This window comes from Chelonia mydas, chromosome 7 (assembly GCF_015237465.2).
Source record: "Chelonia mydas isolate rCheMyd1 chromosome 7, rCheMyd1.pri.v2, whole genome shotgun sequence".
Classification (NCBI taxonomy): Eukaryota; Metazoa; Chordata; order Testudines; family Cheloniidae; genus Chelonia; species Chelonia mydas.
In genome coordinates, this window is record NC_057853.1 from 24675085 (window position 1) to 24702700 (window position 27616).

Genomic DNA, 27616 nt, shown 5'->3' on the forward strand with positions numbered 1-27616 from the left:
GATTTGCCTCAGCCTCCCACCCTGCCATAAACATCTCCCCCTTACTCTCACAGAGATTGTGGAGCACACAGCAGCAAGCAGCAATAACAATTGGAATATTGGTTTTGCTGAGGTCTGAGTGAGTCAGTAAACTGCACCAGCGACCCTTTAAACGTCCAAACGCACATTCTACCACTATTCTGCACTTGCTCAGCCTATAGTTGAACAGCTCCTTACTACTGTCCAGGGTGCCTGTGTACGGCTTCATGAGCCATGGCATTAAGGGGTAGGCTGGATCCCCAAGGATAACAATAGGCATTTCAACATCCCCAACAGTTATTTTCTGGTCTGGGAAGTAAATCCCTTCCTGCAGTCGTTTAAACAGACCAGAGTTCCTGAAGACGCGAGCATCATGAATCTTTCCCAGCCATCCCACATTGATGTTGGTGAAACGTCCCTTGTGATCCACCAGTGCTTGCCGTACCATTGAAAAGTACCCTTTTTGGTTTATGTACTGGCTGCCTTGGTGGTCCGGTCCCAAGACAGGGATATGCGTTCCATCTATAGTCCCACTACAGTTAGGGAATCCCATTGCAGCAAAGCCATCCACTATGACCTGCACATTTCCCAGAGTCACTACTTTTGATAGCAGCAGCTCAATGATTGTGTTGGCTACTTGCATCACAGCAACCCCCACAGTAGATTTGCCCACTCCAAATTGATTCCCAACTGACTGGTAACTGTCTGGTGTTGCAAGCTTCCGCAGGGCTATTGCCACTCTGTTCTCAACTGTGAGGGCTGCTCTCATCTTGGTATTCTTGCGCTTCAGGGCAGGGGAAAGCAAGTCACAAAGTTCCATGAAAGTGCCCTTATGCATGCAAGTTTCCGAGCCACTGGGAATCATCCTAAACCTGCAACACTATGCGGTCCCACCAGTCTGTGCTTGTTTCCTGAGCCCAGAATCAGCATTCCATGGCATGAGCCTGCCCCATTAACACCATGATCTCCAAATTGCTGGGGACTGTGGTTTTAGAGAAATCTGTGTCCATGTCCTCATCACTCTCGTCACCGCACTGCTGTCGCCTCCTCGCCTGGTTTTTCAGGGTCTGGTTCTGCATAAGCTGCACGATAATGCGCGAGTTGTTTATAATGGTCATAACTGCTGCAGTGAGCTGAATGGGCTCCATGCTTGCCATGCTATGGCGTCTGCTCGGGCAATCCAGGGAAAAGGGCGCAAAATGATTGTCTGCCGTTGCTTTCACGGAGGGAGGGTTGACTGATGACATTTACCCATCACCACCCGCAACAAATTTTTGGCCCCATCAGGCATTGGGAGCTCAGCCCAGTATTCCAATGGGCAGCAGGGACTGCGGGAGCTGTGGGATAGCAACCCACAGTGCACCTCTCGCAATGTCGACGCTTGCCACGATACTGTGAACGCACACCACCGAATTAATGTGCTTAGTGTGGACGCATGCACTCGACTTCATACAATCTGTTCCCAAAAATCGACTTCTGTAAAATCGGAGTAATTTCGTAGTGTAGGCAAGGCCAAAGACTACTATGTTCTAAAGTAGGCTGCAATCTTAAAAATAGAGCCAGAATATTTTTCTTTGTATGTAGAAAATATGTATACCTACATGGACCATACCTGAAGAGCCTGTTCTTTTGTCTTTTATACCCAGGAATTGTGACCTATGTCATTCCCTTCATGCAAAGTGTATCTCACTGGTCACTGCTTTTAGCACTGTCTTAAAACATAAGACCAAGATAAACTGACTTTTCCATTTTTCTGCAGACATCATTGTTTGTTTATTTATATTGTGATAGTGCCTAGAGACAGCGGCTCCACTGTACTAGGCTCTATGCAAATATATAATAAAGGGATGGTCCGTACTCCAAAGAACTTACAATCTAAGTAAGTGCTTGCATGGATGTGACTCCATGAAACCAAAGGGCTGCAGGATTGAGCACTATAATATTAATCTTTCTGCAGTGTTTTCTTTGTTTTGATATAAAAGGCTTGCTTAAATTATTAAAATCAATATCACTAAATCAAATCCTGGCCCCATTTAAAATCAATGGGATTTCACCCACTGTTCTTATATGTAGTAATTTTGTGTATTTATAGTACTGATGTTTCTCTAATTTTTAAACCACAGGTTCTTGTCACTAATGTTTGAGCCTGTTTTCAGGGAATATAACAAGTTTTTATGGGGTTCTTTTAAATATAGTACCCATATTTGATTTTATACTGTATTTAAATGTTAAACTTTCCACTTATTTGCTATATTTTTAGCATCAGCATTTACTGCTACTGTGATAATTTTATAAAGAAATGTCCATCTAGGTTGGTGAAATGAAGCAAGAACTAGTTGATCTGCAACCCAAACTGGAGGAGGCTAAAGTGGATAATGCAAATATGATGAAGGTAGAGTTAAGCAAATATATTGTTTAATGCTGAAATACATAATTTGAGTTATTTGTAATGATTAAATTATTATTTTAATTAGCAACTATCATGTTGATAAGGTGGGGTTTCCAGGAAATCTGGGGAAGTAGGGGTTCCCATTAGAGGCTCCTGCTGGTAAAGCTCTATGAAAGCCCAGCAGAATGTAAAGCTGTCTCCCATAATGGTATCCTGATGGGGAGAAAAGACAGAAACAATCTGCAAGATTGAATCCCCCTGGGAGCATAATGGACATAGCTAATTCCATAGGATATACTTTTTAATGTCTTGCACCAGCTTTGTTGAGTTTGACTCATGAATAGTCAGGTATGGCCATTCCTATGTATGATCTGAAGACTAATTAATGAGTAGTATAACTCCAAAATACTGAATATATAAATGCACATTTTGTGCTGCCTTCTTAATATGAGGGCATGTCTACGCTACAGTCTTAACTCGATCTGTTAGGTCGACTTACAGCCACCACAGTAATTACTGCAGTGGCTGGTGTCCACATTACCTTCCTTCTGTTGGTGGCGTGCATCCTCACTAGGAGCATTTCCACCAACTGAAGAGGGGCAGTGTGGGGAGCTGAGTACCAGGGCTTTCAGCTCCATTCAGCTCCCTGCTGGGAGCCCAGCTGCCACCCAGACTTCTTGCCTTCACACTCCCAGCCAGGAGCAGAGGGCAACCACCTGGGCTTCTTGCCTCCCCTTTTCCAGCCAGGAGCAGAGGAGAAGCCACCCAGGGCTTGTCACCTCCAGCAGGGAGATCCACGCCTGGAGTCCAGTCAGCTGCCATGCTCCCAGTGGGTTGGGGAACTGGGACCCCGGGAGGAGGGGCAGCAGGGCTCCCAGTGGAGAGTGGGGAGCCCGGGCGGCAGCCCAAGCCGGGAGCCTGGGTGGCAGTCTGGCTTGGAGAGAACCTGGTAGCAGCCTGGCTCGGGAGACCGCTTTCTTCTTAATTTCACGGCTCCAGCGGAAAAGAATGACAACCAATAGCCAACATAAGAAACGCAGTGTCTACACAGACACCGTGTCACCCTAACTACACTGACGTAAGCCCTCTCGTGGAGGTGGAGTTATGATGTCAGTGTAGTAAGGCACGTATATCAGCAGGATATGTAGTGTAAACACTAACATAGTTAGGTCAACATAAGCTGCCTTATGTCGACCTACCTCTGTAGTGTAGATAAAGCCTAAGTAATCCCGTGAAAGCACATTGTACAGCGTTTGTGTGAATATTACAGATCCATAATGCCACTTGCAAAGCAATTAGTTTTTAATGAAGAGTGCTTACTGTACAATATATTTGTCCATACCTCAGAATCTCAGTTATTCATGGAGGAGCTTTACACTGAATTCCTGAAAGGGGTAGTATAATTATGCTATCGTATGCTGTCTGTCTTACAAGGGAGATGAGTTCAAGATACGAGCTCTGTTCTTGTTTTTGAAGCACCTGTGGTTACACATTGATGCTATATCTAAACTAAAAACGTCTGCCAGTATAGCTATGTTGGTCAGAGGTTTGATCCCTGACTGATATAACTATGCTGACAAAAGCCCCTAGTGATTGCATTTTACAGATAAAACTGCACTTTTGCTAGTATAGCTTGTTTTGCTCAATGGGGCTGGAATAAGCTATACTGGCAATAGCTCAGTTTTGCTGGTATAAACTGCATCCATACTCGGAGCTCTTTGCCAGTGTAGTATACCAGTGCAGCTGTACCACTGAAGTCCTACTAGTGTAGACATGGCCTAAGGTTATAGGCTGGGGTTTTCAACAGAGCCTTAGGAAGTAGGGTGCCCAACTCTCATTAAAATTTCATGGATTTTGGTAGTTTAACTCTCTCTTAGTAGATGTACGTGGATTCTCTTACAGTAACTGTAGTACCAAATAGACAGAAGTCTTTCTTGACATTTTTGTCAACTTGGCTGTTACTTAAAAATGGCTTTCTAAAAATGCATTCCAGTACATTCCGCCTTCTCTGACAAATCTGCATTCCAGGTCAGAGTCCCCAACACCCATAAGCTTTGAGGGAAACTAGTCGTCAGATTGACAGAAATGGGAGGGAGTCATTGCCCTGAATCAAGTGATGGCCTCTTCACTCAAAAAAAAAAAAAAAAAAAAAAAAGCACAATAGGTATAGTCTATATTACAGACTAGGGGCCTGTAAAAATCATTTTACATTACAAATCCATTTTTAAGTTGCAGCATGAGGCACAAAAAAATCGCCTGGTAAACTTGTGGCCTTTTTCACTGTAAAAGTATTGTAAAAACAGCTATTTGTAGTAACTGCAATCTTAGTGCACGTAGTGGTGGGTTTTTTTGGTAGGAATTTCAAAATTGTAGGGATATAAAGCCCTTATTTAGTGCAAAGAACACCTTTTATATGTCTCTCAGTTCCAATTTCAAATCTAAGGCTGCTTATGTTTGTTTGATTCTGCTAGCTATTGATGTGGGTCCACAGAGATGTTATGTTACTCCTACAAAATTCCCATTACCTACAGATGTTTTCTTTTCAGTTTATTTTGAGAAAACAATTTTTTATGCAGGTAAGTGTCACATAAATTAATAATGATTCTAATACTAACCTACTGAAAAAGGCAAAGAAGTAAACCAAAATTATTTTATAGATGCTCTACATCATAGCCCCAGATAGTTGATTGAATAAACACCATTCAGTGGCAAGTTCGATGAATTCTGCTCATGAGTGTTTTCTTTAGATTATAGAGAAGGAATCGGCAGAAGTGGAAGCAAAAAGTAAAACTGTGAAAATAGATGAAGAGATTGCTACAGAAAAAGCAGCAGAAGCCCAGGAACTGAAGAATGAGTGTGAGAGTGACCTGGCAGAGGCAATTCCAGCACTAGAGGCTGCACTTTCTGCCCTTGACACCCTTAAGGCGAGCTAAATTTTTAAAAGTGGCACTCTAAAGAATTATTTAATTTTTCTGTGTACTTTGGGTTATTTGCCAAAGAACACGTTAAGGAGAAAACAAGAAAAGGTTTGAAAAAGGTTAAAATTCTCAGTTTTTGACATCTGGGTAATCACAAATTCTTCTTCTGAATTTAGGAAATCTGTTAAAAAACATACTTATTTGTGTCATGTGACACAGAAAGCACTTCTGAGAAAACAGTTTTCAGATATCTTCTCTGCTTGAGAGTTGAAAGCCTGTGTGATTTTTTTTTTTTTGTCCCTAGATTTTCTTTATAAATACTTTCCCAAGGCAGTATGTCACTCTCCCTTCTTTCCCTGGCTCCCATCTCTCTAGCTACTAGGTTCTGTCCTTTATTCTTTTTTCTGGTCCATCTCTGCTTTAGGTTTTCTCTATCTGCTTAGTCACAAACTTCTTTGAGCACCACTCTGTATATCTTTGTTTTATCATCTTTTTGGAATGAGTGGGTCTGATCATGCAAGGAGCTGTGTTCCTCCTGCAAGGTGTTGAGCACCTTCAAATCCTGATGAAGTCAGTGGAAGTTGAGGTCTCTCAGGAAATGCTCAGCATTAGGCCCTAATCTCAGGATTAGGCCCTAAATTTGTTGCTTTAGGAGACCACCTGGCCATTACTACACAAAAAAACTTAGATGAGAAGAGGAATCCTGATTAAGATCTTACAAACACATTTATACATGCTTAACTCTCACATGTCGTCTGATTCAGTTCTTTCATGGGACTAATCACATTCCTAAAGCTAAGCACAAGCATATTGGCAGGACTGGAGCTGTATTAGGCACTACACAAAATCGACATATTAACATTGGTGTTTAATTTCTCCACCTAGCTAAGCTTAGGGATGTCCATTCAAGGAATCCAGCGCTTACATTTTTGTTTTAAAATTATAATGTGGCTAAGAATTTTCTGGATCTTGAATTTTTCAGAGTCACAATTATGACTCAGTTACCAGACTTTAGAACAGTATTGTAGAGCAAATGGCTGCAGGAACTGTTCATTTGGACTTGCCAAACATATAAGAGTTCTTGTGTGCCACCTCGGGATAAGTACCAAAGAAATCTTTTGACCTGGTCTTGGATTTTTGTATGGTTTGTTTACACTTACTAAACTTGATCTAATTTTGATCTCCCATGTATAAGAAAAAGTTGCTGTAGGGTGGATTTTTCTTGTGTTCAGGCAATATTAACTATATGTTTTCAAATCATCCCTTGTAAAAAAACAAACCCTATAATTATTCTTATATTTATTGTGTGCAGTGTTAAAATTCCTTTCATTTCTGTTTTTATTCACTACATATATGCTACTTGGTCATGAGAAATTGATAATCCTTTTTTCTTTTGTTATGAATATTGAGCTTAATGTATTTTGTGTACGAGATACAAAACTGTAAATCAATACATTTTATTTTTAAAATGTCACTTTTGTTTTAGCCATCTGATATAACAATTGTGAAATCAATGAAGAATCCTCCATCTGGTGTCAAACTAGTTATGGCTGCCATCTGTGTTATGAAAGATATAAAACCTGAAAGAATTACAGATCCTACCGGGACTGGAGGCAAGGTAAAATGGCAGAAAACAAATTTCAAATAAGAATGTAATTTTTCTAGTATATTTGTTCATCGATAGCAGTTCTTCTCAAATGAAAAATATAGGGCCCTATAAACTAGACACACATTTGCAGCCTTCAAGAAAACCATGGATGCAGGCTGTACATCTGCAAGGAGACAGCTTCAGCTTCCAATCCACCTGTTGTGGAACTACAGAATAGCTTGTGGAGTGGAGAGTTCACTGTTTTCTGCTTTCTGTGACTCCTGGTCCTGTATCTGTCGTTCTCCCTGAGAGTTGCTACTGCTGTTGTAGACACAGGGCAGTTAAGTGGACTCTTGCCTTAGCCTCTACAGGTGGTGAATCAGGCAGAACTCCCTTATTGTACAAGGGGTACTCCCTGATCATCAGAGTAAAGGGTCTTTTTCCCCACAGTCACTATTTGATTTTTAAGTATGGTCTAGGGAAATATTTGGTCCGACAGACTCCTCTCTCTGTGGCTGATTCCATCCTCAAGGAGATTTCATCTTCATACCATGTGACCCCATTGGATTTCTTTCCTTTCTGTCTTGGAAAAGAACATTGCTTTGACATTAGAACATTAGGGAAGATGGGCCTTATATTAATAACATACACGAGGAAACTAAGGCCTGGTCTACACTACGAGGTTAGGTCGAATTTAGCCATGTTAGGTGGATTTTATAATGAATGTGTCTACACAACCAACCCCCTTCCGCCAACCTGAAGGGCTCTTAAAAGTGACTCCTGTACTCTTCCCGGACAAGGGGAGTAGTGCTAAAATAGACTTTCCTGGGTCAAATTTGGGGTACAGTAGATGCAGCGCTGTGCAATTTGATGGTATTGGCCTCTGGGACATATCCCAGAGTGCTCCAATGTGACCTCTCTGGACAGCACTTTCACCTCTGATGCACTAGCCAGGTGCACACGAAAAGCACCGGGAACTTTTGAATTTCATTTCCTGTTTAGTCAGCGTGGCGAGCTCAGCGGAACAGGTGACCATGCAGTCCCCCCAGAACTGCAAACGAGCTCCAGCATGGAGGGAATGGGAGACACTGGATCTGATTGCAGTATGGGGAGAAGAATCTGTGCAGGCAGAACTCCTGCAGAAGAAATGCTGATATATATGTCAAAATCGCACAGGGCATGATGGACAGAGGCTACACCAGGGACACACAGCAGTGCCACATGAAAATTAAGGCGCTCAGGCAAGCCTACCAAAAGACAAAGGAGGCAAACGGTTGCTCCGGGTCAGAGCCCCAGACATGCTGCTTCTGTGATCAGCTGCATGCCATTCTAGGGCGGGACCCTACCAGTACCCCAACGCTCTTCGTGGACACAATAAGGATTTTGTGGAAGAGGAGGAGGAGGGGGAGGATGCGCATCAGGCAAGCAGAGAATCCGTTCTCCCCGGCAACCAGGACCTTTTCCTCACCCTGGAGCCAATACCCTCCCAGAGCGTATTGTTCTTGGACCCTGAAGGTGGAGAAGGCACCTCTGGTGAGTGCACATTTGTAACGAAACTACAGGGGTTAAAAGCAATTGTGTTTAATGTTTGATTTGCCCTGAACAATTGGGATGCATTCGCGGCCAGTACAGCTATTGGAAAAGTCTGTTAATGTGTCTGGGGATGGAGCGGGAATCCTCCAGGGACATCTCCATGAAGCTCTTCTGGAGGTACTCTGAAAGCCTTTGCAGAAGGTTTCGAGGGAGGTCTGCCTTATTTTGTCCTCCACGGTAGGACACTTTACCACACCAAGCCAGTAGCAAGTGGTCTGGAATCATTGCAGCACAAAGCATGGCAGCGAATGGTCCTGGGTTTTGGTCGCATTCATGCAACATTCAGTCTTTATCTTTCTGCGTCAGCCTCGGGATGGTGATATCATTCATGGTCACCTGGTTGAAAGAGGGAAGTTTTGTAAGGCAACAATAATCCCCTCGATTTGGTGATCCCCCACACATTAGACCCCACGCATGCTGGGCTGTTTGGGCTTGGCTAAAAGGGATCATCCCAGAGAATAGCCATGTGGGGGCAGGGAGAGGGGTGTGCTGCACATCCACCCCAAAACAGCAGCCCCTCCTTTTAAATGGCAACTGCAGCCCCTCCTTTTAAACAGCAAACCCAACTGGCACTGATTGCTCTGGGAAAGGAGGGCGCTGCAGTTTGAAACCATTCCCACATGTTATGAACGCAGAAGAAGCCAACCTAACGTACCCTTTAGTTTACCATGGCTGCCTGGAAACCAAATTCTGTTTCCCATCCGTGTGTGATGTGTCACCATACCGGCAGGCACTCCATGTAAAAGACAAAATGCGACCTTTTACCTAAAACACATGTGCTGTCTGCAGTGAATTGCTTGATTCACTGTGAAAGAATCTCCCTTTTGTTCTCAGAAATGTATCTTCTTAAAAGTCTACTCTTCTTTTTTTCCCCCCTGCAGCTGCAAATGCTTCTATGCTCCCCGCATCAACTCTGTCCCTGAGGTTATTGCAGATTAGAAGGCGAAAAAAACACACTTGCGATGACATGTTTTCAGATCTCATGCAGTCCTCCCGCACTTATAGGGCACAGCTGAATGCATGGAGGCATTCGGTGGCAGAGGCCAGGAAAGCATACAGTGAGCGTGATCGGAACACCCAGGAGGAGATACTGAGGCTAATGGGGGAGCAAACAGACATGATGAGGCATCTGGTGGAGCTGCAGGAAAGGCAATTGGAGTACAGACCCCCGCTGCATCCATTGTGTAACCGCCTGCCCTCCTCGGCAAGTTCCATATCCTCCTCACACAGACGCCCAAGAACACGGGGGTGGGGAGGCTTCGCGCACCCTGCCACTCAACTCCAGGGGATGGCCCAAGCAACAGAAGGCTGTCATTCAAACCTCTTTGATTTGTAGTTTGGCTACAATAAGCAATGTGGCCTTGTCCTTCCCTCCTCCCCAACCTCACCCCGTTATCAAACCCTTTGTATACCCAGGCTACCTTGTACTAGTCAGCGTTGTCAGTGATCTCAAGTTTTTTTTAATAAATAAAGAATGAATGGATTCAGAACAATAGGGACTTCATTTCCTGTGCCAGCTGTGGTTGAAGGGAGGGAAGGGGATTGGCTTACAGGGAAGTACATTCAACAAAGGAGGAGGCTTTGCATCAAGGACAAACACACACAACTGTCATACCATACCCTGGTCAGTCATGAAACTGTTTTTCAAAGACTCTCTGATTCGCAGCACACCTCAGTGTGCTCTTCTAATTGCCCTGGTGTCTGGCTGTTCAAAATTGGACACCAGGCGATTTGCCTCAACCTCCCACCCCGCTATAAACGTCTCCCCCTTACTCTCCCAGATATTATGGAGCACACAGCAAGCAGCAATTACAATAGGAATGTTGGTTGTGCTGAGGTCTCACCTAGTCAGCAACAGCGCCAGTGAGCTTTTAAATGTCCAAAGGCACATTCTACCACCATTCTGCACTTGCTCAGCCTATAGTTGAACTGCTCCTTACTACTGTCCAGGCTGCCTGTGTACGGCTTCATGAGCCATGGGAGCAAGGGGTAGGCTGGGTCCCCAAGGATAACTATTGGCATTTCAACATCCCCAATGGTAATTTTCTGGTCTAGGAAGAAAGTCCCTTCTTGCAGCTTTCCGAACAGCCCGAAATTCCGAAATATGTGAGCGTCATGCACCTTTCCCGACCATCCCACGTTGATGTCAGTGAAACGGCCCTTGTGATCCACCAGTGCATGCAACACCATTGAGAAGTACCCCTTGCGGTTTATGTACTCTTTGGCAAGGTGGTCCGGTGCCAAGATAGGGATATGCATTCCGTCTATCGCCCCACCACAGTTAGGGAACCCCATTACAGCAAAGACATCCACTATGACCTGCACATTTCCCAGAGTCACTACCCTTTTTAGCAGAAGGGTATTGATTGCCCTGGCTACTTGGATCACAGCAGCCCCCACAGTAGATTTGCCCACTCTGAATTGATTCCCAACTGACAGGTAGCAGTCAGGCGTTGCAGGCTTCCACAGAGCTATCACCACTCGCTTCTCAACTGTCAGGGCAGGGGAAAGCAACTCATACAGTTCCATGAAAGTGGCCTTACGCATACGAAAGTTTCGCAGCCACTGGAAATCATCCCATACCTGCAACACTATGCGATCCCACCAGTCTGTGCTTGTTTGCTGGGCCCAGAATCGGCGTTCTGCTGTATCAACATGCTCCGGTGCCGCCATGATATCCCAGTTGCCACATCCCGTGCTTTCAGGAACGTCTATGTCCATATCCTGCTCACAATCTTCCTCATTCCTAGCTAGGCTCTGCACATACTACAGGATAATGCGTGAGGTGTTTACAAGGCTCACAAAAGCAGTGTGCAGCTGAGCGGGCTCCATGCTTGCCATGCTATGGTGTCTGCATGGATAACCCAGGAAAAAAGGTGCAAAATGATTGTTTGCCATTGATTTCAAGGAGGGAGGAAGGGAGGGGAGACTGACCACATGTACCCAAAACCACCTGCGACAATGTTTTTGCCCCATCAGGCATTGGGAGTTTAAACCAGAATTCCAATGGGCAGCAGGGACTGTGGGATAGCTACCCATAGTGCACTACTCCGTGAGTCGATGCTAGCCACGGTATTGAGGACGCACTCCGCCGACCTAATGCCCTTAGTGGGAACATGCATGACCGACTGTATAAAATCGCTTACTATAGATTGACTTCTATAAAATCGACCTTAGTGGCAAATGCTTTGGATTAGTAGTATATTAAAGCTTCAAAATATAAACAGTCTGGGCTAAATCCTTAAACATGCTGCGATCTGACTTTTACCAAACTTCTGTAATAAGCATGAACATAAAAACATAAGAACGGCCATAGTGGGTCAGACCAGAGGTCCATCAAGCCCAGTATCCTGTCCTCTGACAGTGGCCAATGGCAGGTGCCCCAAAAGGAATGAACAGACAGGTTATCATCAAGTGATCCATGCCCTATCACCCAATCCCACCTTCTGGCAAACAGAGGCTAGGGACACCATTCCTGCCGATCCTGGCTAATAGCCATTGATGGACCTATCCTCCATGAATCTAGCTAGCTCCGTTTTGAACCTCGTTACAGTATTGGACTTCACAACATCCTCTGGCAAGGAGTTCCAGAGGTTGACAGTGCGTTGTATAAAAAAATACTTTCTTGTGTTTGTTTTAAACCTGCTACCTATTAATTTCATTTGGTGGCCCCTTGTTCTTGTATTATGAGAAGGAGTAAAAATAACACTTCCTTATTTACTTTCTCTATACTACTCATGATTTTATAGACCTCTATCATATCCTCCCTTAGTCGCCTCTTTTCCATGCATGCCTGTCTGTTAATTAGAGGATATTTATGAATTCATTTTGGTTTAAAAGTTTTAAAAGTTCTTCCCTAATTTCCATTGTAGGTCTTGGATTACTGGGGGCCTAGCAAGAAAGTTCTGGGTGACATGAATTTCTTAAAGGATCTTAGAGAGTATGACAAGGATAACATTCCAGTAAGTGTTTGATTAATGTCTTTTGAAACCTCCAAAAACATGTATGGAAGATATTACACCAAGGGGTAAATTCACCCTGGGCTTTCATGGAAATAAACTATATGGGGAAGAGGGAATTGTGTCAGCACACAGCAGCTTGCAATCTCAGTTATTCTGGGGGCTTTTAGGAGCAAGTGCCATCTGAGAAGTGAATGACACTGTCCAAGAAGGGTGCAGGGCCAGGGCAGACTGGAAATACAGTGATTCAACTCCTCCTCTCAGTGGCTCCTACCCGTGGTGCCTCCTATGGCATTCCAGCAGGATTTAGAGTTATCCCCCAGTAGGTACCCTGTAGGGGATGTCTGTACCACTGCCTGCTAGCTGCCTGAGTGAAAAGTTCCGTACCTAGATTTACCCAGCTCAAAATATGTAAGTAACATCTCCTTGTACCAGCTTTACTAAATCAGTCCCTGTATGTTTACCAGAGAAGCTATGACAAAATCAGGTCTGGCATAATACATTTTATTTAGTTTTGAAAGGACTAAATATATCAGTGGGTTTTTTATTTCATTTAAAAAAACTGTTTATCTGAAATATATATTAAATCTGACAGTGTGGATAACATGGTATGATTATATGCCTCGAAATGTACAAGGGCGCAATATAAAGACATGACCTCTGCTTGCAGGGAACTTATTGTCTAAGGGCCTGATCCTTAAAAGTTGCTGAGTGCTTAGTATCTCACAAGATTGGGCCCAGAAGTAGGCACAGGCAATGTAATTCATTCACATACTCTGGTTGAAGATCCAGTCTTCATTCAGTAAAGATAACTTTGGGGATCATCATTAAAAAGCTTTGCTGAAATAAGTAAATTCGAAGGAAGAATATAAAAGAAGAAAGGGAATGCATTTGTTTCAGAAGGAGGGGCAACTTAAAATAAGACCTGAAGAAAGACACAAAGGATGGCGATCTGACGAGAAGGGAAGCTTGGTAAGAATGTAGAAAGTGAGAAAATCAGAGAAACAAATTAGGGCTGGACTCTGTCACAGTTACCCATATTGAGTAATTCTTTAGTGATGTCAGTTGATCAACTTGTGGAGTTAAGGTACTGTTCAGCATGGTAAGGATGGCAAAACTGGGCCTTAGATAAATAAAGTTTTCCTATGGCTGTAATGTTTTTATCATGTAGGTGACTGTCATGCAGAAGATTCGTTCTGAATATCTGACTAATCCTGAGTTTGATCCACCTAAGGTGGCTAAAGCATCCTCCGCAGCTGAGGGTTTGTGTAAATGGATTATGGCTATGGAAGTGTATGACAGAGTTGCTAAGGTATGTGTTGAGTCCAGTCCTGAAAACTCCTGTTGGCTTTAGTGGAAGCTACACACACGAGGACTGCAAGACTAAGCTACTTATTATGATTGCAGTTAAACTGAAATAAAAGGTACTTCATTGGAAAATAAATTTAGGACATATATTTTCAAATTTAACAGAGGACTGGGACTACTGTGAAGATGAAAATAGCTGTCAGATTTGATGAAGATAAGAGATGTTTTTACTGAAGCAGCATACAGATTAAAATAAATACTATATATATATATAAATACTATAAAGTCTGTCAAAAACTATAATCATACTTTTATTTTCTGCTTATACAATAAAAAAGGATATCTAAAATTGTGATCCAGGAGGTCCATGGGGAGTGGGTGGTCTACATAATTAAATATTTTGAGAATCAAGCAAGGAAAAAAGGGGGTGTTGAATGGAGAGAGAGAGTCCATGCAGGAGACTTTCTCTTACAGAGAAATCCAAAGAATTAAATAGCTGAGGAATCTCTGACATAGGCTACACACACCACTAAATAGAACAGAAATATGTTCATTCTTCTAGAAAACCATGAAAAATATTTGTATGTTTTTTTTCTTCCTTCAAACAATATAACCTAAGTTGCCATCTGTAAATGGGTATTGAAAATCAAATAATAAATCAAGTAATTATTTTTAGCCAATGAATGGTACTTTGGAACGATATTGTTTTGGGGATTTTTGTATTGGTCTTTTTTTGTTTTAAGTTTTAAAGTAGAGAAAAAATTATGTCTGCTTTAATCCTTGTTTATCTCACTTCGGTAATTTTCTTTATCAATGGTACTAGCATTGCTGCTATAATAACAATATAAGGTGTCCAACGTTGGACACAAATTTATGGCAAGCATCAATACAGTATGTTTTCTGCCTCGGTAATGCAACTTGATTTATTAATTTAATACAACAAGATTCTGAGCCAGTTTAATTTTAATTTTTTATTCAAGTAATTTAGAATGAATATACACTGTTAGTTGGCTATGCTTCCTAAGCTTCATTCTCAAAAAACATAGTGCATTTAGTATATTAGGACCCACCTCCCTATTCGTTTTCACAAATATTAATATAATAAAATATGCTCCTCCTTACCTTGGAATATTGATCCAAAGTGTTACATACAGAACTTTATACATCAGTAAACTATATGGATTTAGCATCCCTGCATTAATTGTAATTGAACAGGTGGTTGCTCCCAAAAAAGCTCGTCTAGGGGAGGCCCAGCAGTCCTTAGCAGAAACTATGGCATTACTGAATCAGAAGAGAGCTGAACTTGCAGCAGTGGAGAATCATTTGGCAAAATTGCAACAAACCTTTGTTGAGAAAACTGAAGAAAAGGCTCGTCTAGAATTCCAGGTGGATCTGTGTGCTAAGAAACTAGAAAGAGCAGAGAAGCTGATTGGAGGACTGGGTGGAGAAAAATCAAGGTCAGATGTAAATACAAATGCTCATTCGAACATGCATCCAAAAGTAGAGACAAAACCTGAGCTTTAGTTCTCTGAGCCTTAAACTTTTGCATCCCTGTATCCTCATTTGGGGACTGGGGCAATCAGGTCCTTCAAAGATCGTCAAAGGACCCAATATTGTGACTAAAAAATACTCACCAAAACATTTGAGGCAGTCTTCAAAGCAACATCCAAGGGCACAAACACAATGTTTTAATTATTTATTTGCAATTCACCTTTAACATAAAGGGAAAACACTTCTTGTGTTGATGATATACTCTGTTAATGCTACCAATATAGAGGAATTTTATATGGTATCTTTGCTTATCCATAGATGGTGTAATGCTGCAAATGATCTTCAAAATACATATGATAATTTGACAGGAGATGTTCTGATATCAGCTGGAGTGATAGCTTATTTGGGTGCTTTCACTAGTGCCTTTCGACAAGAGTGTACTAAAGACTGGAGCAAGTTGTGCAAGGTTAGAAAGTTTATCTTAGATTTAAATAATATCTTTCATCCCAGTAGATCCCAAAGTACTTTACAATCTGTGGGCCAAATCCTGAAATTTCTGATTTTTCACTTGGTGTCTACTTAGTAAAAAATCATATTAAAGTGAGTGGTCTAAATTTTGCTGATTTACACTTTTGTAAATCTGGAGTAATTCACTGAATTCAGTGGATTTACTCAAGGTTTACACTGGTGTACCAGAAATGATCTCATGTTGACCCATTGACTTCAGTGAGAGTTTCATGTGAGTAAAGACTAAGTAATGATTGAGAGGACTTCAGAAATTGGCCTTAAATAAATAAAGCAATCACTTTACAAACTAAAGTGCAGCTACATTAAAGATGGATGGCACAGTGCTAACTAGTCTGTCCAACCCAAGCACAAACCAAAAGAATTTTTTCAAATTTAGCTATCCTGATACTAGCCCTGTCCCCAACTAAAGCCTTTCAAGTAAACCATTTAAATAAACCATTTTAAACACTACCGTGTTTGAGATGGTGCTCCTTTACTGTGTTTCCAAACCTAAGTTTTGAATGGATAAATATGAAACATTTTTTAAGTTTGTAGTGTGGATGCAAACATGTTAAGCATAGTTAAACTGTGCTTCTTCCCTTTAAAACATTTTAAAAGTGGTTGCATGAAAAGGGCTTGCATACTTGCAGAACGAAATATCAAGTCACAATGTAAGGCCCTGATTCTGCAAAGGGATTTGCTCAGATGGACCCTTACTCTCATACAGCATCCCACTGATTTCAGTCGGACTCCATAAGGCATCTGTTTGCAGTACTGGAACCTGAAGTATGGTGGATGGCAAGGTGGAAGATAAAGACTTAGGCTGCAAAGGGACCAATAGGGCTAACACAGGACCAGAATGTTCCCTTTGCAAGATCAGGGCCTTTCAACTTCCATTTTGTTGTTGGATGTTGCTAGCCCTAGCTGCTGCTAGGTCCCAATCCTGCAAATAGATGCACTAATTTTGACCTATGTATCTGTATAGAATCCCATTGTTCCACTGAAGTCAGTGGTGTTCCTCATGGGTGCAGAGGTCTGTACTAGCACATATATTTGGATAGCTGGGGCTTTACTTAAGAAATTATTGCTGCACAGTACCTGCTTTTGCTTTTTTTAAAGAGACAGTTGCACCATAGACTTGATTTAGGTAAGTAAGTAGCGATGAAGTAATATGTGACTGACCGGCATTGGAAAAGTGCGTTGTATTAATTGGAAATGTAAACACAGAATAAATAAACAAAAGTTGGGAACATTTTCTTGCAATTTAAAGATTTCCAGATCTTTCTGTTTTTCCCACTACACAGCAGTGTGTAAGTTATCATCACACAACATATTACAAAAGGGTAAAAAAGAATACCTTCAGAACTGGGGGCAAAAAAAAAACAACTAGAGAAAAATCCCACAAAATCTCAGCCAAAATTGGGGAAAGTCACCACAAAATTGGGAAAATCTTTCCATTTTCTGCAAACGTGAATTTTTCCCCCCATGATTTTCTCTCCTTGAACAAAAGCCAATTTTTAAAGCAAGTTGTGAATAAATTAATACTTTTAACTGAAGCAGTATTTTAACAAAATTTAAAGAAATAAAGAATAAAGATTTATTTTTTCTTGCAGGACAAAAATATTCCTTGTTCTGAGAACTTCTCTTTGAGTAAGACCCTTGGTGACCCAATAAAAATCAGAGCCTGGAATATTGCTGGATTACCAACAGACAACTTTTCGGTCGACAATGGTGTGATTGTTGATAACTCCAGGCGCTGGTAGGTAACAAAGAAGCTAATAATTTGCTAAAACAAACCGAGATTTCAGACTAAATCAAATTTAGTCTGTATACTAGAAACAGAAAGGTGCTGCATACCCTTCCCCTCCCAAACCCTTCAGTGGAACTTGAGGAGGCTTTGTTCCGCACAGGATGAGACCCAGTGTTTCCAGTGGTTAAAAGTTTTCCTTCCAGAATATTACAGATATTTTTTTCATCTTTAAATTCAGTTGTTGAATTTTATATTGTGATTAAACTTACTTCCGGATTATCCACTGTTTTCCAATGTCTGTTGTGTACAATGACTTCACATTGCAAAACTATTAACTTATAACACAGATTGGTATAAGTCTGGTAATTTATTCTTTTTTGCAGTTGTAGAAACATAGAGGGCAGAAGGGCATTTTTGATAACAGTTTTAATAAATATTTTTCTTGTGTGAGCCATTAAATATATAAACCACAATATAGAAAAAGTGTGAGTCAGGTTATACACACATTTCAAGGTCCTATTGCTACCACAGTCAACTTCAGCTTTGCTCTTTGTCATGTTTTAGAGACTAGTGTATTGGATGAAATTGCCTTCTGTGCAGAGGGCCAGCACAGAGGGCCAGCTTTGTTATCAAAGTCCAATCTAAGCCTTATTTTGAGGACTTAAATCCCCCTTAAATGCTGTGGAAGCATTGGGATGGCCCTCTGCACAGGAGTGAATTTCAATCAGTAAGAAAAACATTACAAATTTCAATAATAACATTCATTATTAATTCTGTTCTGGAACCTGAATGTTGGCTACAGGAAGAAAGACACTCAGATACTATTTTTATCCCTTCAGTGATCCTCCATTGAAACTCGAACAGCCTACCACGGGATACACTAAACCTGTCTGACAGCTTTTGTGCTAAAAGCTTTTGCTTCCTTGCAAAAAAAAAATATAATATATATATATATATAGACCCATATCTTCAGTTAGTGCAAGTGAGTACAGCTCCATTGAAAGGAACTACATCCACTTACGCCATTCGAGGTATCAGCCCTATTAGTCTCAAATTGCTGGTAGTTATTGTAAAAAACAAAAATTATTGCAAAACTCACATATAATAAAAAATTCTAAAAAATCAGAATTCGAAAGGAGAAATACAATGAAGCTGTCAAAAAAGTTCTGAATGCTGATCTGTGTCTTTTGAAAAAAATCATAAACATCATCTTCATGGCTTTTAAAAGAATTCTGATATTTCTGTTCAAATTGTGACTGTAATATTCAGCCAGTGGACGTTTATATCTTAAAATAATACAGCCATAAAGTATCATGTGTCTCTTTTTTCCAGCTAGTCCACAGCAGAAATAATTTCAAATTTACAAAAAGTCATGTGTACTGAGCAAGTTCTTTGTACTATACATTCTAGGCCATTAATGATTGATCCCCAGGGTCAAGCCAATAAATGGATAAAGAACTCAGAGAAAGAAAACCAATTGAGTGTTATCAAGTTCACAGATACAGACTACATGAGAACTTTGGAGAACTGCATTCAGTTTGGGACTCCACTTCTGCTAGAAAATGTTGGGGAAGAACTAGACCCATCACTGGAACCCCTGCTGCTTAGACAAACCTTTAAACAAGGTACAAGAAAATTTGTTATGAGCCCAGAAGTATGCAACATTAATGCTCATCTAGCGAAGTGTTATATCAGCTAATATTTTTCTTCTTTCTTTACTTTTGCTGCTTATGATCAGAGGAAGGTAGCCTTCTTAAGCTGATTTTTACTTTTTAATAAAGTTCACAAATGTCACATTATAGATTTCTTACTTGAAAACTTCACTATGCAGCGGTGATATATTTAAATATAGTAGGTTTGATCCTGCAAAGACTCCCATTAAAACTCCCATTGACGCGGAATATATTTTTTCTGAAGTGTTATACTGTGTAAGGCTAGATATCTTATTTATAAAATATGTTTTAACTTAGTAGGATGTATTATTTATTGCATTACATTCTAAGTTAAGAAGAGTTATCATAGTATTTTGCAAAAGTTGCACATTTTTCATGCAAGTATTATCTTCTCAAAGTCATATGATGATGAAGAAAAGGTCCAGGTTTAAGGTGGAAATCTCCTTTTTCAAAAAATATATCCTTTCTTTTCCAAGTGATAAAAGGGGCGAAAAGTAAAGAAGTGAGAGAAAAAGAGTCGGTAGAGGGACCTGAACACTGAATTTTCTTGTTTAGTTTTCAAAAAGAAAATTGAAACAAAACATTCATTCAAAACTAAATGAAAAAAATTGTTTCATGTCAAAGTTTGTCATGGTAGAAAAGGTCTGATTTTTTTGACCAGTTCTAACTACACTGGACCTGGGAAATCTCAAATCTCATACACACTTGGGTTTTGGAACTGCACAGTGTGCTGTGGGCATTAATTATTGGAACCGTATTCAAAATAAGGTCAGGCTTGACAAAGCCCTGGCTGGGATGATTTATTTGGGGATTGGTCCTGCTTTGAGCAGGGGGTTGGACTAGATGACCTCCTGAGGTCCCTTCCAACCCTGATATTCTATGGTTCTACGATTCTCTGAATAGGCAACAGCAGGGCTCAACACGGTCTGCTACTACAGAGAGCAGGTGGCTGTGAATTGGTTTCTCTCCTAAGATACCTGCTGTTGGAGATAAGAATGCAGAGCCTTCATATGGAGGAAACTCATGCATGGAGCTCTATAAGACACTTCCTTTAAGGATCCTCTAATATTTGGAGGTGTAGGAGTCAGACTGTGAGCAGCCTTCCCATGGATAAGAGGAAGATGTCTGGGATGTGTGGCCACCCTTTAAAGATCCCCACTCTACTTGAGTGGAAGATAGGAAATGGATGGTCTGTCCCTGAAGATATTCTGCTCTTTTAGAGAGAGCTGATCAGACTGGGAATAACTAGAGGGGAATAGGGCTGTAGCAATCTCCTGAGTCTCTAAAGGTTGAGCCACGAACAACCTGCCCCATATGTGTTTGTTGCAACAGATGCTGGTGGCGCATTTATTTTGTAAATATTTGTACAGGGCCACAGGTGTGTGTGACATTTTACAGACAAATAAAAGATCTTCCAGGGAAATTTTAGTCTAAAATTATACAAATCATGACAGGTGGTAGCAAAAAGCATAGGAGAGTTTGGGTTAAGCTCAAATAAGATTATATGCTTGCTTGATATGCTATGTATGGATCTTGTTATCTTGTTTTAATACATGAATTGGTTTGAGCTACTGTGAAACAAGAATATGAAATTTGAAAACAACCACACAAAACCTGTACCTTTTCCAATTTTATATGTACACAGTAAAGGAAGGGCATAAGTGTGTGACCCACTCAATTATTTTTACCGACTATGGATGAAATCCTGGCTCCACTAAAGTGAGTGGTAGTTTTAACATTGACTTATATGGGGCCAGGACTCACCTTGTTTCCAGCTCTTACTATTTGAGGTTACTTGATTTGCTCTTAACAAGACTTTTGCTTTTACTTGATCACAAAAGTAATATTTTTTGCATAAATAATTGAGGTAAGCAAATATATAACTTACATTGTGATGTTTTCTTGGGACGCCCTGGATTGTGGGTCACTTTGTTACCACCCTAGTGTGAGGGAGTTTGTCTAGTGGAATCTGTGTGTCAGCCCTTGTACACTGCCAGCCTTTCAGCTACTCATATTCTCCTCAGGACTCTGCCAGTCCTATTTTGATTTGCAGGTTAACAATAGGTGACCCTAAACCCCAACCCCCCTTTGAAGAACTTTCCCCTGTATCATCCAGCCCCTGTCACTGGATACGCACAGTAGTTACCAAGTAAGCTGTCCTCAAGGAGAAAGTGTACATGCATGGGAGGGTTATGAGTCAGGATCAGTTCCTTTATAACAATACAGCACTGTAATCTGTCTTGGTGAAAACCAGTACACGTTTATTAACAAAGAACAGAGTCACATGCACAAATGTTTGTCTTCTGAACTTTAGGGGGCATGGATTGCATCAGGCTTGGTGAGACAATTATTGAGTATTCCAGTGATTTCAAATTTTTTATTACAACAAAACTAAGAAATCCACATTATATGCCTGAACTGGCTACAAAAGTTTCTTTACTCAACTTTATGATAACACCAGAGGGACTTGAAGACCAGCTACTAGGTATTGTTGTTGCAAAAGAGAGGTATGTGTTTGTTTATTGCAAATAGGCAAATGAAATATTCTAAACAGGAGATTTTGGAAGCAATTAAGAGAAATATTCGTAATAAAATGGGGCAATTGTTAGTGATTCTAAATGTTTTTTCATAACAACTATAAACAATACTGGTATTCTAGCTGTCTTATTTAAGATATTTCTAGGGGGTCCATCACGATAGTATGTGTGAGTCATCTGAGATATTGGAAAAGTGTTTTGTTTTTTAACATTATCACAGAGCAACCATGATTATTTCAGAGTAACAGCCGTGTTAGTCTGTATTCGCAAAAAGAAAAGGAGTACTTGTGGCACCTTAGAGACTAACCAATTTATCGGATGCATCCGATGAAGTGAGCTGTAGCTCATGAAAGCTTATGCTCAAATAAATTGGTTAGTCTCTAAGGTGCCACAAGTACTCCTTTTCTTTTCATGATTATTTGTTTTCTGATATGGCTTCCTGGCAATCCAGCCCATTGATTTTGCACATGCCAATGTGGATATTGGATTATTAGACTGCATTTTTACTTTTCAATGAAGAAAGGACATGGTGGCTCTGAAACTGTTCCTAGTTCTTGTCTAAACTCAAAATAGAGACAGATTAAATTGGATTTCCTGGGTTTCTGATCATTCAAATGAACACAGAACTGTCCACTCAAATATACTAGATTCACTTGCTAAAAAAATCTTAATACATTTAATGTAAGTTCCACATCACAAACTCATGCATACATAAGCTATATAATATTTACTCAAAAACAAGAATTACCTGTATAGTAATTAAAAATTCGGATTAACTGACATTTTCAGAAGTCTGGATATAAAATTTTAGGCAAACATTTTCAAACATAAAATTAACCTAAAGTTTTGCACCTAAGTCCATATGTAGGCATCTAAATAAGTGGCCTGATTTTCAGGAGCTGAGCTCTGAATCGAGTCAAGGCTTTAGGGGCCAAATTCTGTGGTGACTGAAATCCTGTGCAACCCTATTGATGTTAGTGGGAAAGCTCTGGGTGTAAGCATAGAATTTGACCCCCAAGAGCTTAACTTTAGGCACCCAGGTTTGAAAGTGTTGGCCTTAGTGTCTTGCTAAAATAGAGAGGATTGGCACTAATGTAGTTCCAGTATAACTGTGTAGCTCAGTGGTAAAAACTGCATTAATGGAATGCTAAGATCCTGACACAAACCTACCAAAATCAAGAGGTAAGGTTTCTGTGACACTAATATTACATGATCATATAACATGAACAATGTGATCTACTTTATATAAATATTGATTTTTCAAATATGGATTAACTACATGCAGGTAACTGAATATGTAACAATACTAGCATAAAAGGTAAACTTTGGGTATATGTTTTGGTTTTTAGACCAGAATTAGAAGACGAGAGGAATGCTCTCATCCTTCAGTCTGCGGCCAATAAAAAACAACTAAAGGAAATTGAGAAGAAAATTTTAGAAACCTTACAGTCTTCCGAAGGGAACATTTTGGAAGATGAGAGTGCTATCATGGTCTTGGATTCTGCTAAAATAATGTCTAATGAGATCACTAAGAAACAACAGGTAAGCAATGTTAGATTTTGTTTTCAAATTCAGTGGTTATTGTGTACAAAACCTAAAAGCTTGCTTTCTGCCAGGAAGACTGTGAATTAGAAGCAAAATTCTATGCTTATGAATGAAAAAGATCAATTTATAAGAAAAAGAAAAACTGTTGAGGAAACGCTGAAATCCTCGTTCATGGTTAGATCAGTCCTTACTTAGGCAAAACATCCATCTTCAAAGGCAGTTGTGCCTGAATAAGGACTGAGTAAGAGGTAAGGCCTTCGGGATTTGGCCCTATATTAACGTAGTTGTAAGGGTCTAATTTTTAAATGAACAAAAGCCAGTCTTTTAAGGGAGACAGTAATGGTCTAACCTGCATATGGGACTGGGAGCCAGAAACTCCAAGTTCTAATACTGTAAATGCCTCTGACTCACTGCATGGCCTCGTGTGAGTTAGTTAACCTGTCTCTGTGTTAATTTTCCCACATATAAAATGAGAATAATAATACTTACCTTTAGGTTTCAGAGTAACAGCCGTGTTAGTCTGTATTCACAAAAAGAAAAGGAGTACTTGTGGCACCTTAGAGACTAACCAGTTTATTTGAGCATAAGCTTAAACTTATGCTCAAATAAATTGGTTAGTCTCTAAGGTGCCACAAGTACTTACCTTTAGGACATCATTGAGGAGGCTGGGTGGATTAATTAATATTTGTGTGGTACACTGAAGATGGGAAATGTTATATATGGGTAAGCATAGTGGGCCAGATTGTCCCCCAATTGGAAAAACCTGCATATGGGACAAGAAACATCTTGACTGCCAATTATTTGAGTTTTCGCTGAATTATCTTGTTAGTGGGCGGTGTACCATGCTAGGAAAATGGTAGCCTACATTTGCCTCTGCATTTACAGATCTCCTGAAATAAGGCCTTCTGGGCAGAAAGTGACATGCTGCAATACCTTCTTACCTTCCACGGCTCTTGAACAGCATTTTTGGGAGGGTCCACTGTGAAGATAATCTGCATCATATAATGCAGGGATTCCCCATTTAAGGAGGGATTGGGAAAGTGCAACTCTCAAGGTTCCTTCCCCATTCTGAACTCTAGGGTACAGATGTGGGGACCTGCATGAGAAACCCCCTAAGCTTATTTTTACCAGCTTAGGTTAAAACTTCCCCAAGGTACAAACTATTTTACCTTTTGCCCTTGGACTTTATTGCTGCCACCACCAAGCGTCTAACAAATATATAACAGGAAAAGAGCCCACTTTCCCCCCAAAATCCTCCCAAACCCTACACCCCCTTTCCTGGGGAAGGCTTGATAAAAATCCTCACCAATTTGCATAGGTGAACACAGACCCAAACCCTTGGATCTTAAGAACAATGAAAAAGCAATCAGGTTCTTAAAAGAAGAATTTTAATTGAAGAAAAAGTAAAAGAATCACCTCTGTAAAATCAGGATGGTAAATACCTTACAGGGTCATCAGATTCAAAACATAGAGAATCCCTCTAGGCAAAACCTTAAGTTACAAAAAGACACAAAAACAGGAATATACATTCCATTCAGCACAACCCTTATTTTATCAGCCATTTAAACAAAACAGAATCTAACGCATATCTAACTAGATTGCTTATTAGCCTTTTACAGGAGATCTGACCTGCATTCCTGCTCTGGTCCTGGCAAAAGCAACACACAGACCAAGAGAACCTTAGTTTCTCCCCCTGTCCAGCTTTGAAAGTATCTTGTCTCCTCATTGGTCATTTTGGTCAGGTGCCAGTGAGGTTATCCTAGCTTCTCAACCCTTCACAGGTGAAAGGGTTTTTCCTCTGGCCAGGAGGGATTTTAAAGGTGTTTACCCTTCCCTTTATATTTATGACAGCAACAGATAGTGGTATTCTCCCAGTCTCAACTGTCCTGCCCCTGGCCTCCTCCTCCTAAATCAATTAGGCTAATTTCTTCAGAACCTGCACAGTAGGACTCGTTTAGGTTTGGAGTAGTGGATAAAAAGTACCATGGAGCCAGAAAGGTTTTCCCCTCAACAACCCCTGGCTTATCACTTGTCTATATGAAAAATTTGACCAAAAGCATTATAGCAGTATAATCATACCAGAATAGATATGCTGGTGAACTCCCTGTTATAACATGTCAAAGCAGAGTATTTAAACTGGAATAAACTGGACAGTCTCTATGTAAAATCATAAATGGACACAAATCAGACGTCAAGAATTATAACATTCAAAAATCAGTAGGAGAACACTTCAGTCTCTTTGGTCACTCGATTACAGACCTAAAAGTTGCAATTCTTCAACAAAAACACTTCAAAAACAGACTCCAGCGAGCGACTGCTGAATTGGAATTAATTTGCAAACTGGATACAATTAACTTAGGCTTGAATAGAGACTGGGAGTGGATGGGTCATTACACAAAGTAAAATTATTTCCCCATGTTTATTCCCCCCCTCCACCCCACACTGTTCCTCAGACGTTCTTGTCAACTGCTGGAAATGGCCCACCTTGATTATCACTGCAAAAGGTTTTTTCCCCCCTGCTCTCCTGCTGGTAATAGCTCACCTTAAGTGATCACTCTCGTTACAGTGTGTATGGTAACACCCATTGTTTTATGTTCTCTATGTATATAAATCTCCCCACTGTATTTTCCACTGAATACGTCCGATGAAGTGAGCTGTAGCTCATGAAAGCTTACGCTCAAATAAATTTGTTAGTCTCTAAGGTGCCACAAGTACTCCTTTTCTTATTTCAGAATAGTATCTCCATATGGGGAGTTATCCTGGCATAACTACAGCAGTATAAGTATACCATTACCATTCTGCGGATCAGTTTCCCCATGTAGCTAAGCCCTAAGCACCTAAGATGCATTAGAAACTGGGGAGAACAATCTGGTTCACAGTCATCTGTTAGAGCCCTATTGTTCTAAAGTAATCTAGATGTATCTGAAAACAATCTTTTAAAACACTTTGTGTTCTGAAGCACCCTCGTTTCATGCAGGTGTGAGGTTACAGGTGATGTTTTATCCTCAAGTCTGAATTTCCTTGCTCTTTTGTTTTTGTAAGGTCTGTAATGTCACTTTGATATGATATTTGTGGCTCAATGTGTTTAATCTTTTTTATGAAAGGAGGGTTTTGCACAATTAGTAGATTTTCCTTAGGACTTGTGTAGGATCATATACTTAAGCAAGAAATAGGAAGTACATTACGCCAGTGACAGTAGTGAAGATTTCTTCCTGTCCTGAGAAATTACTTGTTTCCACCCCTGTTCCTGGTGTCTTCACCTTTCACATTGGCAGTTCTTTGTAAAACATGGAGTCTGTAAAAATTGCTAAGGCAAGTGCTCTATTTATATCAGAGAGTGATTTCCTCTTCCGTGGCCTGAAGACTGTCTGCTTATAGAGTCAGGTTAAGCTTTTGGTATCTATCTATACAGTGCAAGTAAGCACTAAATTATCATGCAGTTACTTTGCTTTAGTGGCATGCAGTGTGGCACTTCTAGGCCAGCCTGTTAACATAAATCCAGTAGTGCTCTCTGACTAAATTACTTCATAAAGAAAGGTAGAGTGGCAAAGCTATAAAGAGATTCAGACAGAATTCTCACTAAGGCTCATGTAGGAGAGAAGGGTTGGCTTCTCAGTAACAGTTGCTTTCAGAAGGAACCTAATAAATTCCATATTTTATGTTTAAGGCACAAGGTATGTTTCCTTGCATGGTGACCTACTAATAAATGTCCTATAATATTTTACTCAGTTACCTAAACTTTTCCATTATACTTGAACAGACCTATTCAAATATGTGCAGGGAGCAAATAGGTGGAGGAAAAAACATTCCAATCTTTAGAATATACTCTCCTTTTTTCAGTTATATTAATGTTTTTTGCTGCATTGGAATTCATCCTTGTGATGTGCTTAAGAAATACATAATAGAGAAATGGGGTATTTTCAAAAAGCTGACAGACTTACAGGTATCTAGACCACAGAGAACTACAGCTGTAAACTTTGTTTTGGTAACATATTTATGAAAAATAACTTCCCTTCCATATGTGTACATAATTCTCTTTGATAACAATGAGAGTTAAGTATGCACTGGTGGTAACTAGACATCTCTGAATTGTCAAAGACTTTACAGCAATAAAATATCAGTGATTCTGTGTTTTATCTGTTATTGTCCTTATACTCCATTTGTTAGCACCTAGCTACATTAATACTATAATATATACTTACAAGTAAGAAACAATCCTTCGCTCTTTATGTTAGCTATATTCTAAGTTATTTAATTTCATATAATATATTTGATAAAAGGCAAATATATTGTTAAATATCTTCTGCTGGAATGATTATACGTGAGCAATTTGAAATCCA

The 27616-nt window shown here is 40.3% G+C and overlaps 1 protein-coding gene and 1 long non-coding RNA gene across 15 annotated transcripts in view; both read left to right on the forward strand.

Annotated features, from left to right (window-relative positions):
• Positions 1-27616, forward strand: part of DNAH12 (dynein axonemal heavy chain 12) — a 174362-nt gene that overhangs the window by 111709 nt on the left and 35037 nt on the right. For 12 of the 14 annotated variants that reach the window (XR_006292015.1, XR_006292016.1, XM_043550460.1 and 9 more), the window contains 11 exons: positions 2330-2410; positions 5155-5331; positions 6812-6943; positions 12379-12468; positions 13637-13777; positions 14989-15230; positions 15583-15730; positions 17385-17530; positions 18932-19146; positions 21509-21701; positions 23081-23273. Coding sequence is in view for 11 of the 14 variants with exons in the window: in XM_043550460.1 (XP_043406395.1) it covers positions 2330-2410; positions 5155-5331; positions 6812-6943; positions 12379-12468; positions 13637-13777; positions 14989-15230; positions 15583-15730; positions 17385-17530; positions 18932-19146; positions 21509-21701; positions 23081-23273 (1758 nt within the window). In the remaining 3 variants the exon portion in view is untranslated. Of the gene's footprint in view, positions 1-2329; positions 2411-5154; positions 5332-6811; positions 6944-12378; positions 12469-13636; positions 13778-14988; positions 15231-15582; positions 15731-17384; positions 17531-18931; positions 19147-21508; positions 21702-23080; positions 23274-27616 lie in introns of those variants that run through there. The other 2 variants (XM_043550470.1, XR_006292017.1) reach the window with 2 other exon arrangements.
• On the forward strand, positions 8124-9449 carry LOC122466484. The gene is made up of 2 exons (XR_006292018.1): positions 8124-8446; positions 9388-9449. It is a non-coding gene; the product is annotated as an uncharacterized LOC122466484 (long non-coding RNA).